The 13,310-nt window shown below is 38.6% G+C and overlaps 1 protein-coding gene across 1 annotated transcript; it reads right to left on the bottom strand.

Annotated features, from left to right (window-relative positions):
- Positions 1-2,753: 2,753 nt before the first annotated feature.
- Positions 2,754-6,122, bottom strand: chst2b (carbohydrate (N-acetylglucosamine-6-O) sulfotransferase 2b). The gene has a single exon (XM_067434580.1). The coding sequence runs from the start codon at positions 5,626-5,628 to the stop codon at positions 4,231-4,233; it is 1,398 nt and encodes a 465-aa protein (XP_067290681.1). The 5' UTR covers positions 5,629-6,122; the 3' UTR covers positions 2,754-4,230.
- Between the last annotated feature and the right edge of the window lie 7,188 nt (positions 6,123-13,310).

The raw sequence follows: 13,310 nt of genomic DNA, 5'->3' as shown, positions 1-13,310 counted from the left end.
GGTGGGTACGCGAGCGATGAACGGCCGCTGACGGCCTGAAGTTTGCATTTGCGAACAGATGGTATGTATACGAGTCACATATTTGAGGTCTAAACTACATTCTCACCTAAAAAAAATAAATAAAATTACATTCTGTAGCACAATAACAGTACAATTTGTAAAACTATGGAGGTTTGCTCATCCGCCATGACACTATCTGTGAGAAATCCAACTGTAAAACAGAGTGCTGTTACTGGGAGAATACTGCACGGCTCTCAGCCAATCATATTCGAGAACCATAAAATTTAAATAGATATTTTCATTATTCAATAGATGAAAATGTATCAACATGATTCAGTCTCTTAATATTCAGATAATTAGTCAATCCTGAATCCTGTATCAGAGAACATCCTCCATGTTGTTAAGCGCAGTGAAAGAGACACAATGAAAAACCTACAGTATATCAGAGGTTTAACATCTACAAAGTTACATAATCCAGTCATAATGTGATCAATTCCAACATGTGATGATGTCACCAAAAGTGTAGGCCCTGTTACTTCAACAAGAGTTGCGTATAAGGCATCTCTCTCTTTGTCTCTCTTTCTCTTTCTCATTAGGTTGAGTCTTCACCACCTGCTTCCGTTCATACACAAATAATAGCTGCACCTCCTTGAGTTGTTGTCATGGCAACAGCACAAGACATCGTCAGAGGCAAGCAGAGAGATCCTATGGTACCCGGTCATTATGATGTAGATGGGGAACAAAGTGTACGCAAGCTTGTTCCTGTGTACAACACGTCTTAATATGACACAGCATGTGTTTGTAGCAAGCAGCAGTCGTGGCCTAATGGTTAGAAAGTCAAATTGGTAACCCGAAGGCTGCTGTTGCCATTGTCAGCGACTGAGAAATGGACTGAGGTGCCCTTGGGCAAGGCATCTAACCCCCAATCGCACCCCGGGCACCACAACAAAATGGCTTCCCATTGCTCCGGGTGTGTGTGTGTGTGTGTGTGTGTGTGTGTGTGTGTGTGTGTGTGTGTGTGTGTGTGTGTGTGTCCATGGTTTCCGCTGCTGCTAATGTGTGTGCACTTACTTGGATGGGTTAAGTGTAGAGGACAAATTCCTCCCATACTTTCCCATACTTGGCCTTCACATCATGTCACTTTCACTTTTCCACCAAGTTTAGCTGAAGCCGTTTGTTTCCTACAGAACCCCTAAGGACAATTACGCAGGGTTCTATATAACATCTATTAATTTTGAGAAATATGAAAGCTGAAAAGAAGTCCCTAATGCCACTGGAAATTACCTGCAGTACAAGAAAGACATTGGCCCTTTTTTCTTCTTAGTATCCAGAGAGCTATCATAACCACTTGAGCGTTTTATTATTGTTATTATTGCCAGTCAAATGTGTGTTGAAAATGACTCCATTTAACACAGGGATGTTGTTTGGCTGGAAAAAGATATACTTGATTATTGTAGATTTTTTTTGGTGTTACTGACAACAAAGTAGCAGATTTATATTTTATAAAACATATTTTTACATGTTAAAAGTCCAACCAACAATGTAGTTGATCTGTAACTTAAAGGCTGAAAAATGGTGATATTTAATCCTATTTGCTTTTTTGTTGTTGTTTTTTTAGCATACATTATAGTGAATCAAAGGAACAATTTTCATAAAATGATTAAAAGCTGCCGAAAATCTGACACTTCACATAGCTCCACCACAGTCAAAATGGAAAAACCAATTGTCTAATTCTGCTCAATGGTGCAGTGTGTAGTATTTACGAGGATCTATTGACAGAAATTTAATACAATGTACATAGCTATGTTTTCAGTGGTGTTTAAAGGTGCACTATGCAAATTTTCGTCCACTGGAGGCCGCCTATTCTAAACAGCTCGTGAGTACCGGGACATTTATTATGACGGGATGGGACACAGTCGCCGGGCGTCCGCACTTCCGCTTTTTCTGGTCAGGTAAAAACAGCTATTTTTATCATATCAGATACATTTAAGGGGCCAAGGGCTTCGACCATCCGTCCACTCTCTTCCCTGAACTGAAATGAAGTAGTGGGCTGTACTTTCCACATGATTGACATCAGATTCAAGTACGCCCACAAGCCGTGCGAGTTATTCGTGTATCGCAGGTTGGCTGGTGGTTATGTTGCCCGCATACCGCCTCCCATGGCCGAGACTGGTATTACGATACCTGTCGGGCCGGGGCTAGTAATGCTACTGCTAATTAAGGTTGATATCTCTGCAGCACTATAACTTGACATTTTTTTAATGACATCAGCACCCTTATTTCTTCTCATTCTTTTGATGTGTGTAGGTCATTTTTTGTATATTTTTACCTCAATTTTTACACATGGCACCTTTAAAGACCTTACATAATGCTGTCCAGTGAATTTGGACAGGCGCTGTGTGTACTCGTTATTACAGTGAAATGTGGGATTGAATGAGTGCACTCAAAAACGTCCACTATGGTTTTGGACACTACTACAAATGGCTGTCCCCCAAATAGTGCCCTATTTAAGTGTATAGGAGGAGATGAAAAATACTTAAATATATACATTATGTATGTATATATAGGCTGCATAATAATTGTATACACTACACATTCATATATTATGTAAACACAAACTTTTATTTTATTTATTTATTGATTGATTTGATGATAGCACTACTATAAAGATAACTATATTAGCTTTAACACCAGCAGATGATATTGTTCTGTTTATTCTATGGCCCTGTCCCAAATGGCACCCTAAACCCTCACAGTCTTCCTCAGATTCACAACGTAATGCCGCTTTAACTGCCAAAGACTCTGCGTAGCTCGCAAACTTGCGGGCTCAGCTGAAGTGTGCATTGAGGACGCATAGCAGCCGCAAAGGGGCGCTAACGAGTACCCTTCTTTAAGCTTAAATGACAAATGGGACACTCTACGGTCTTGGACTTAATGGGCACGGGCACGCAGCAGCCATTGTAAGTCCACAAGACCGAAAGTGCACATGAAGTGTGTCATTTGGGACAGGGCTTAAGTATGCTGTCACTTTACTCAAGCTTGTTAAAGCAGGGTGGATTCTGATTAGCTGTCAATGTTTTTATTGTTCAACAGCTGGAAAACAATGGATTTAAACAATATATTTCTAGGTGCTGTTATCATTATAGATTTTTTATTGACTCTGGTGTTCTTTTATCTTTAGAAAAAAAAATGAGAACTATATTTTATGGTTATAATTATGGTCCTTGATGTGAACAGGCCTTAATTGTTTACTATTGCAGTTTGCAGACTGAGATCAGAAAATTAGGGGTGATTTTGAAATAGTTCATGGTTCAGTGGTTATATATCTAGTTACTTTAACAAGACAAACCTTTTTTTTTTTGGTCTTATGGTTTACCAATTTACCAATCAATGGTAAACAAGTGACACCCTGTTTGAATCCATGTTTGATAGCATCAGTGTTCTCTCACTCCTATTGCATGCCTGAATAGCAAAGGCAGATCAATATTATATTTTTGACCAATATAGGATTCTGAAGTCCCAAAGTGTGCACTGAATACTTGAGCTACTTCCAAGTTTTGGTGAAGATGACAAAAATGTCTGAATGTCACTGCAGTACTGTACATGACAAAACAGCCAACAAATGCTGCCCGGGGTCTTTTCTCAGAACTAACTAAAACTGGACCATTTTTGCAGTATTTTTTTTACTGCATTAAAATGCTATAATTGCCTAGTTTAGGCAGACATAAAGGCTTTCTTGACAAAATAAGCCTGGAATAAGCCTTTAGGATTTTGCAAAGAATTACTTCAACGTTTTATTTGGTAATGAGAAATATGCCTTACATAACACATAACACTGGCATTCATTGTGAACTTTAATGATTGTCTTTGAATAAATTCTAAAGAAATAGCATTACCTGCACTCTGCATAACAGTTTTGATCAGTATTTTTGTTGTTGGTTTATCATACAGCAAATGAACTGAAACTCAAAAGCATACCTAAAACATTCCAAACAACCTTAAGCATCCATTTGGGGGGAGGGAGAGGGATTGTCTGTGGTTCACAGATGCTGCTGTATCAAACATTTACAGGTTCATTTAGAAAACTAACAGTGCTATTGAATGACCACAAAGAGCTATGACATTCCAGAAAGCGATTGGGAAATCCTTCCAAAGCACTTCGATTTGAACAAACAAATCCATAGTTAATGAGCTGGAGCTCCGTTTCAAAAAGATCTCTAGTGTAAGAACTCACAGTTTGGAGGCAGTCAATAAAGATTTACTCAGGTCTTTTGCTTCTCCAGCTGTTCTTACACGTTCATAACCCAGGATGGCCATTGCATTATGGCAGTACTCCTCTACTTGTTTTATCTGTTGAATGCTCAACACTGTTCTCCATGCACTGGCTGCCTGTGTCGCGTTCCTCGCTGACACAATAAATGGCTTTGAGGAAGAGCTTGTGCCATTCGTCATGTTAAGAGCAAAAGACTCGATGTCAAGGTTGGCACTGAGATTGGCAAATTGGTAAACATTCCGGAGTGTTTTGACAGGGTTATCCACCAGATCTTCGTAGCGCACCGCCAGGTATTTCCCTCTCAGCCAGTCGGGCGGATTTAAGGCAGTCCTCAGGCTCCTGTACGTCCGATCGCATATCACTTCCATAGCCCCAACCGAATGGTAATCTGCGCCGTCTTTTTTACTAATTTTGTGGCCGGGGTCCACAAAGGGTATCCGACGGAGTTTTGGATCTCTGCTTCGGACCACCTGCAAGTTCTCACGAATCAGCCCATGCCTCGATTTAATCCTGGAGTTGGCTACGGCTCTGGGATCTCGCACAAGGTGAATCACCTTCAGATCCAGAGACGGATCCTCCATGAGGGGCATCAAAACATTGACGTCCAGAACCCGGACCCCTTTTATGACTATAGTGTTGTACTTAAGGCATTCTTCCTCTAAGAGCCTAAGGCTTTGTGGGGGACATTTTTTGCACACTTTGTCATCCACCATCCCAACTATATCTTTTCTATAAGCTGAGCAAAGAGGATACGAGCAGATGACTTTATTAAGCGTGGCCCCAAAGAGTCCGAGGGAGGTGAAGTTTTTGCTCCCGGGGCTGTTGTACAGCTGAAAAACCGAGAGGTCGCAGCGGTAGAGCGAGCTCAGCATGTCCCTTGCCGCTCCCTGTAAAGACACAGCATCACCCGGGTACAGCTTCTGCCAGATGTGCCACATAGGTTCATACAAGAAGAAAACCTCTGGGTGCTGATTAAATAGCTCTCCGAAAAATGATGAACCGGACCTCCATGTGGTCAAAACGTAGACAAGCTGTCTCTTCTTAGCAAGAGATGGTCTGTAAAGGAAACGGATGTCTGACCTTCCCTGATACGGAGTGCTTCTCATCTGGAGATTACACTGTTGAGGTTCTTTAGTCCATCTGTAGTTAGCCAAGTTCAGCATGGTGAGAACTAACAGCAGAAAATATGCTATAAATAGTACAATTCTTTTTCTCCGCAACACTTTCATCACGATACCTGGCTGGGTGGCTATTTTTGTGGGATGATTCCGATATGTTTTGAGATTTCTGTCAAAAACACCATTCTTTTCCCCTAGTGCAGTCAATTGAAGTTGTAGGAACTGGTTGCTTCTCATCTGTTAAAGGATAGAGTGGCTTGAACCACTCAATCGCAGCGAACGAGCAACTGCACAAACGCTATCAATTCGAAGGATGTTTTTTTCATGCCAGCAAACTTTGTTCCTAATGAAAACCCTGACGTGATCTCCTCGTTTGCCGACAAATAACCAATATCCATCACATCCACAGTCCAGCCGTTTGCATTGTTGAATGTAGAGTCACTGCAGTGCGCAGATTCTCCCCTCAGTCCTCAGAAGAAGAAAAATATCGCCAACATTCAAAAAAACATATCCGTTTGTACGTCCATCAAAGCAGAAATCCTTTATAACGTTGATCCGCGGTGATGGAGAAACACTTCAGTACCGCGTCGCCGTTATAAATGCAGTCAGGACGCATTCAATCCTCTGCAAGCATCTTGTTTTCAGTCGCGCGTCGTGATGCGCGGCTGTTTTCGCCGATGTGGCGTCTGTCTCCGGCTCCAACTGTACTGAACTGATTCAGTCTCGGTCCGGGGGTAATAAAGACCCTCCCCTTCTCCTCAGCCAGTGGAAATAGACCGGTGCTTTCGCCACTTCAAAAGCACCCCCACCATATAATGTCAGTGTGGTTGATTAAATAGCCTAAACACAGATGGCTAAACACAGAATGTGCGGCTGTAAAGTAATTTACGTGAAGCCTGCACATTAATATCATCACTTAAAAACACGGGAATCATACATCAAATAATTTAGAATACATACACTCATTTCTATCTATTATCATATTCTTAGGAATTTGAACCAGAGAAAAATAACAATTAAATGAGTCTAAAAAATTAAACGTTTTTTTAGCCTTATTCTATTGATTAAGGCTATTCTAATGAATAATGTATAAATATTATCAGAAGCCTACTTGTATTGGAATGATGTGCTTCTTAGTGACTGTAAATCACACACACACACACACACACACACACACACACACACACACACACACACACACACACACACACACACACACACACACACACACACACACACACACACACACACACACACACACTCACACACACACACACAAAGATAAACACAACAACAGTAGCTAGTGTATTAGCACGCATAATCCATCCAATTCTTTATCAACAATAATAGCCACCAAATGAAGTATTGACACACATTGTCATTTAACATTATCATTAGCCTACTAATTAATATCAATACAATTAAATTTAAAGAAGTTGCTAAGCCATATTGATTTCTTATATTCACTGCCATTCAAAAGATTATCTTATGATCACCAACACTGCATTTATTTTATTTAAAATTACAAAACAGCAATATTGTGAAATATTATTAAAATGTAAAATAACTTTCTATTTGAATATATTTTCAAATGTAATTTATTTATGTGATGCAAATCTGAATTTCAGCATCTTCACTCCAATCTTCAGGGTCACACAATCCTTCAGGAATCATTTTGATATGATGATTTGCCGCTCAAGAAACTTTGTGATTATTATTAATGTTGTAACAGTTGTGTAAAACCTTTTTTCAGGATTCTTGGATGACTTAAAAGTTCAAAAGAATAGCATTTATTTTAAATATAATATTTTGTAACATTATAAATATATTAACTTTCACTTTTGATTGATTTAATGCATCCTTGTTGAATAAATGTATTAATTCTTAATTTCTTTCTCAAAACATTTATTTTCAATTTTAATAAGATTTTTAGTGTTGGTGTTGTTGTTGTTTTATAATACAGCCTTGGTGAGCATAAGACTTCTTAACATTTGTCTTTTTTTCTTTTCTTTTTTGAATGGCAGCACACATTTTATTTAACTTAATCAAATATTTTTTAAGCAGTTTAAAATCAGAACTAGAAATGTCAGATTCACAAATGATTCACTCTTTTGATTTAAATCTTTTCTAATGAATCAAGAAAACGCTTAAGGCTGGGGTTATACTAACTGATATTATAAATTAATTTAAAATAAGCAAAATACAAGAATATTGAATATGAATCAAAATATAATATTATATGTTGCTCTCAGTCCCGAGATTTACTCAGTGCTTAAAAAAATGACATATTGAAACATCTTTGTGACTGGTTGGATGTTGATATGATTAAAGTGGCCTGAAAATAGGTCATTTGTGCACATCCAGAAAATCTCCACTGTGTGCTCAGGGGTTTGCTATAGCTGTGATCTCATGTGAGTGACAGGTTGTCCCGCCTTGGCACCGAAAAAGCAAGGGGGGGGGGGGGGTTGATTCAAACTTTGAGGGCACATGAAAAATAAAAATGTGCACAAATCATTTATAATAAATATTGAAATAGTCCATTAAAAAAATACATTAAATTAGATTAAATAAAAAACTACAAACTAGAATTGTCCATTTTTGATTTCATGGTGACTTGAAATGAAGCTTCCAGAAGGAGGTTTTGGAAGCAATGCCATATAGGTTCCCCAAAGAACAGTGAATTCAGAGAAATAATGACTCTGAGGGCAGTTCTTAAAAGAACCATCTTTATCTTACTGTGAAAACTTTTTTTTCCACTATAAAGAAACCAAGAAACCTTTTTCCACTATAAAGAACGTTTTGGAAACGTTCCATCTATGTTAAAGTTCTTCGTGAGATTATCAATGCTAATAAATAACCTGCATTTTAAGGATTGTAGACTTGTTTTTAATCACATGCATTTTTAGTGTAATTATTGGCCTGACAAGCCTGACCCACATCAAGATGTTTGGTCTGGAAAGTTGGCAGGGCTCAATCCGAGGGGCGGGATCAACGGTTGTCTTTCAAACTCCCTCTGCACGCGATAGGATAGCGCTACAACCAACCAGAGCAACGTGAAGCGGAGCTCGTTGTAAAATTCTGAACACATCTTTCCTTGTAAGCATGACTTCAGTCCTGTTCTTTGTTCTTTTTTTTAGAGAAAGCTTAACTCCAAATCTTCCAGAGTCGTGGTCAAAGCTGATTCGAAAGACCGCCGTTCGTTTACTAGAAGCACGCAAACGGAACTCTGCTGTCATTATATTAAGCCCCGCCCACCGACTCTATACATGATGTGATTGGCCTGACCAGAGTTTGTTTTTTAAAGCTCAGATGTCTACTGAGAGTTGCTAGACGATATTTGCGGCAGATTAGATTTAGGGTGCATCTAGATTTCTAGGCTAGGAACCTATGGCATTGCTGCCAAAACCTCCTTCTGGAAGCTTCATTTTTAAAGTCACCATGACATCAAAAATGGACAATTCTAGTTTGTAGTTTTTTACTTAATCTAATTTAAAGTAATTTAATGTATTTTTTAATGGAATATTTCAGTATTTATTATTAATGATTTATCTGTGTACATCTTTATTTTTCATCTTTCTTTTTGTGCTATCACGCGCATGTGGAGTGGCACGGTCCACCTATAAAAAGTTAACCACAGGTTTCCATGGCTGATGTTGCTGGATGATGACACTTGGACAGTGTGTTTGAGCACACAGCTGGACCTCTCTACAGCAGAAGAAGTAAACGGAACACCGTTATCAGTAACTATACTCAGTGGATTTCTATGGCGGCTGAAAACTGATGACAGAAACAAAATCACAGAATCCGTAGTGACAGTCTGAGTAAAGGAGACCTCAGGCCATTTTCTGTAATAGTTAGTTAATGTTGTAGCAACCCTGCAGTCGAATGCAGCGCTGTCAATAGCCTGCCTATATCCTCAGCCACTTTTTGCTACGCTACATCTGGTTTTCACATGTTGCCGATAGCAGGGGCGTCACCAGGGTGAACAGTAACGTCAGTTGTAATGTCAAGTTCTGTACGCAGAAATACTTCTGTACTCAAAAGCTTTTATAGAAACCAGGCCCGGCAAATGAGAGATCTCAGATTAGCCTTTGCTTTAAGCGCTCCATTGCTGGATATCATGCTGCAAATTGTTAAAGGACCAGATAGCTCCCTTAAAAAATAGGAAGAAAAGACTTATGATAGTGATTTAAAACGAGTTATTGAATTCCTGCACATGAGTGGAGCCTTCCAAACCACTCCGGGCAGGTGATGCCATCTTCCTCGTCTGGAATGGTGGTGGAGGATCATTGTGTTTGTTTGATAAAGACATTTTGCAAGCCCTGTGAGAGAATCATTCCGGTTGCCGCGTTCAAAACAATCCCTCCCGTGAACTGAGAGGAGAGCTGAAGCTCTCTAAATATGCAAATCTTAACCAATCCTAGCCGTGGACGTTTACTTCCAAGTATCCAGTGGGGCATGCCCATCAAAACCCAGTGTTTAGGAGAGAGGCTCAAACCAGTGTAGAAAATACCCTATTAACCCTTAAATGCATGTGTGTTTCGCCAAACATTCTTACATATTCCGGTCGTTAGCGACCCGGATCTATATTTAACATGGGTAGAATTCTACCTGTCGCGATAATATAAAACTCCTGATGTTAGAGTAACAGTTACAGAAGAATAAAATAAAACATATTTAATTCCTTTTGGAGTTTGGAAGGCTTCAGTTTGAGCAGATGTTTTATACCATCATCATATGTCCTCATCAGAGCTCGGTTACCGGAACATTCTCACGCATCTCACGCATGTTCTCCAAACTCATTGTCAACGTCTTCAAAATCAGTATTTTGATCACTGACAACTTCTTGACCACATCCATCATCAAGAGACAGTGACACTAATATTTGATCGTGTTTAGTACTTGCTCTATGCAGTAAACAACTAAGCCATTTCAAATTATGCAGATTATAATTATTATTGTCTCATTTTCTGTCAGAGGTAACTATGAGTGAAACGTCACTTCATCATTCATATTAGATATCGCCACCTTGTGGAATAAAGGTGAATTGCACCCTATTTTGTCATTAGATTAATTTATAATTGTGCAAAAAAAAATATACATTCAATCTTAATAAAAAATAAATCAAGCCACCAGTGGCCTGTTGCACAAAGCTGTTTTCAGTTGTTACCCAGGTAAGTTCGAGATTAGTTTGAGCAACTCTGGTTTTTCGGGCTCAAGAAGGTGGATTGGTTTTTATCAGTGTTCATCACCTGGAGCAGGTTTTATTCTGGGTTAGAGATCGCAACCACAAACTGGGCCAATCAGCTACAAGTAAAGACACAATAAAGCCACACATCCTGTATCTCTCGTTCCAAATTAAAGCAGTTTATAATGAAGAAACTTTTGAAATAAAATTGTTTATCTTTTGGTGCTAACTATTTATTATATTTATATTATATTAATTATAATCACTTTTAATTCATATATGTTAATATAAATATTATATTAATTGACAAGTAGCCAAATAGTAATATAAATATAATGCATGCATTAATAATTGTTTTAAACAACATGTATTAATTTGAGCTCTTTGTGAACCTATAATTATTAGGCAAATTTCTTATATATATATATATATATATATATATATATATATATATATATATATATATATATATATATATATATATATATATCCATTGATATAGCCTAGTCAGATCTCAATCTTTCGCTGCAGCAGTGTTTATTCCTGCCTTGTAAACACATTTAATTTCATAATAACTTTCAAAACCATCTTTCAATCTTCAGAAGAGAAGTGAATCAAACCGACACTGTGATTGGCTGTTTACCGCACATGTCACACTTTCAGGTGCACGTGCTTAAGAGTTGAACGCTAACTCTGAATTAAACCTGAGTTGACAGAGAAAGTTCATACCAAGCTTTGAGAAACGGTTGAACTTGATCTAAACCAGGTTGGATTTATCTGGATTTGTCAACTCTAAACCTACTCTGAAACTCAGAGTTTGTTCAGCTAGCTTCTTACAACAGGCCTCAGTAGATAGTAGTGAAATTCCACAATTCTCAGCTGATATTCCACAGCAAAAACTACGAGCCTAGCCTAATAATATACATTTAAAACATTATTGAATACACGTGAGCAGTTAGCAATACAGTAAGAACAGTGCTAAGAATGAAGTGATTGAAGTTTCTGGTCACAGTGATTCAGGTACAGAAGTTGAATAATCAAACGTAATGACACTGCATAATCTTCACTGTATAAGTTAAACATAGGTTAATCCATGTTAAAACTAGATACTAGCTGTTCTTTGATTCACTTCAATGATAGACTGAAGGATAGGCTAAAGGCTGTTGCGGTCACTTTAAGACCAAATGCACAATATTGAATCCAATACCAGACATAAGTCTTGTTCAAAATAATAGCAGTACAATGTGACTAACCAGAATAATCAAGGTTTTTCGTATATTTTTTTATTTTTTACGTGGCAAACAAGTTACCAGTAGGTTCAGTAGATTCTCAGAAAACAAATGAGACCCAGCATTCATGATATGCACGCTCTTAAGGCTGTGCAATTGGGCAATTAGTTGAATTAGTTGAAAGGGGTGTGTTCAAAAAAATAGCAGTGTGGCATTCAATCACTGAGGTCATCAATTTTGTGAAGAAACAGGTGTGAATCAGGTGGCCCCTATTTAAGGATGAAGCCAACACTTGTTGAACATGCATTTGAAAGCTGAGGAAAATGGGTCGTTCAAGACATTGTTCAGAAGAACAGCGTACTTTGATTAAAAAGTTGATTAGAGAGGGGAAAACCTATAAAGAGGTGCAAAAAATGATAGGCTGTTCAGCTAAAATGATCTCCAATGCCCTTAAAATGGAGAGCAAAACCAGAGAGACGTGGAAGAAAACGGAAGACAACCATCAAAATGGATAGAAGAATAACCAGAATGGCAAAGGCTCAGCCAATGATCACCTCCAGGATGATCAAAGACAGTCTGGAGTTACCTGTAAGTACTGTGACAGTTAGAAGACGTCTGTGTGAAGCTAATCTATTTTCAAGAATCCCCCGCAAAGTCCCTCGGTAAAAAAAAAGGCATGTGCAGAAGAGGTGACAATTTGCCAAAGAACACATCAACTGGCCTAAAGAGAAATGGAGGAACATTTTGTGGACTGATGAGAGTAAAATTGTTCTTTTTGGGTCCAAGGGCCACAGGCAGTTTGTGAGACGACCCCCAAACTCTGAATTCAAGCCACAGTACACAGTGAAGACAGTGAAGCATGGAGGTGCAAGCATCATGATATGGGCATGTTTCTCCTACTATGGTGTTGGGCCTATTTATCGCATACCAGGGATCATGGATCAGTTTGCATATGTTAAAATACTTGAAGAGGTCATGTTGCCCTATGCTGAAGAGGACATGCCCTTGAAACGGTTGTTTCAACAAGACAATGACCCAAAACACACTAGTAAACGGGCAAAGTCTTGGTTCCAAACCAACAAAATTAATGTTATGGAGTGGCCAGCCCAATCTCCAGACCTTAATCCAATTGAGAACTTGTGGGGTGATATCAAAAATGCTGTTTCTGAAGCAAAACCAAGAAATGTGAATGAATTGTGGAATGTTGTTAAATAATCATGGAGTGGAATAACAGCTGAGAGGTGCCACAAGTTGGTTGACTCCATGCCACACAGATGTCAAGCAGTTTTAAAAAACTGTGGTCATACAACTAAATATTAGTTTAGTGATTCACAGGATTGCTAAATCCCAGAAAAAAAAAATGTTTGTACAAAATAGTTTTGAGTTTGTACAGTCAAAGGTAGACACTGCTATTTTTTTGAACACACCCCTTTCAACTAATTGCCCAATTGCACAGCCTTAAGAGCGTGCATATCATGAATGCTGGGTCTTGTTTGTTTTCT

Source organism: Pseudorasbora parva, chromosome 24 (assembly GCF_024679245.1).
Source record: "Pseudorasbora parva isolate DD20220531a chromosome 24, ASM2467924v1, whole genome shotgun sequence".
Lineage (NCBI taxonomy): Eukaryota > Metazoa > Chordata > Actinopteri > Cypriniformes > Gobionidae > Pseudorasbora > Pseudorasbora parva.
This window is presented reverse-complemented; position numbering and strand designations above follow the sequence as displayed.

Excerpts from the sequence above, each read along its gene's own strand:
- chst2b (XM_067434580.1), bottom strand. The coding sequence starts at position 5,628 with ATGAGAAGCAACCAGTTCCTACAACTTCAATTGACTGCACTAGGGGAA.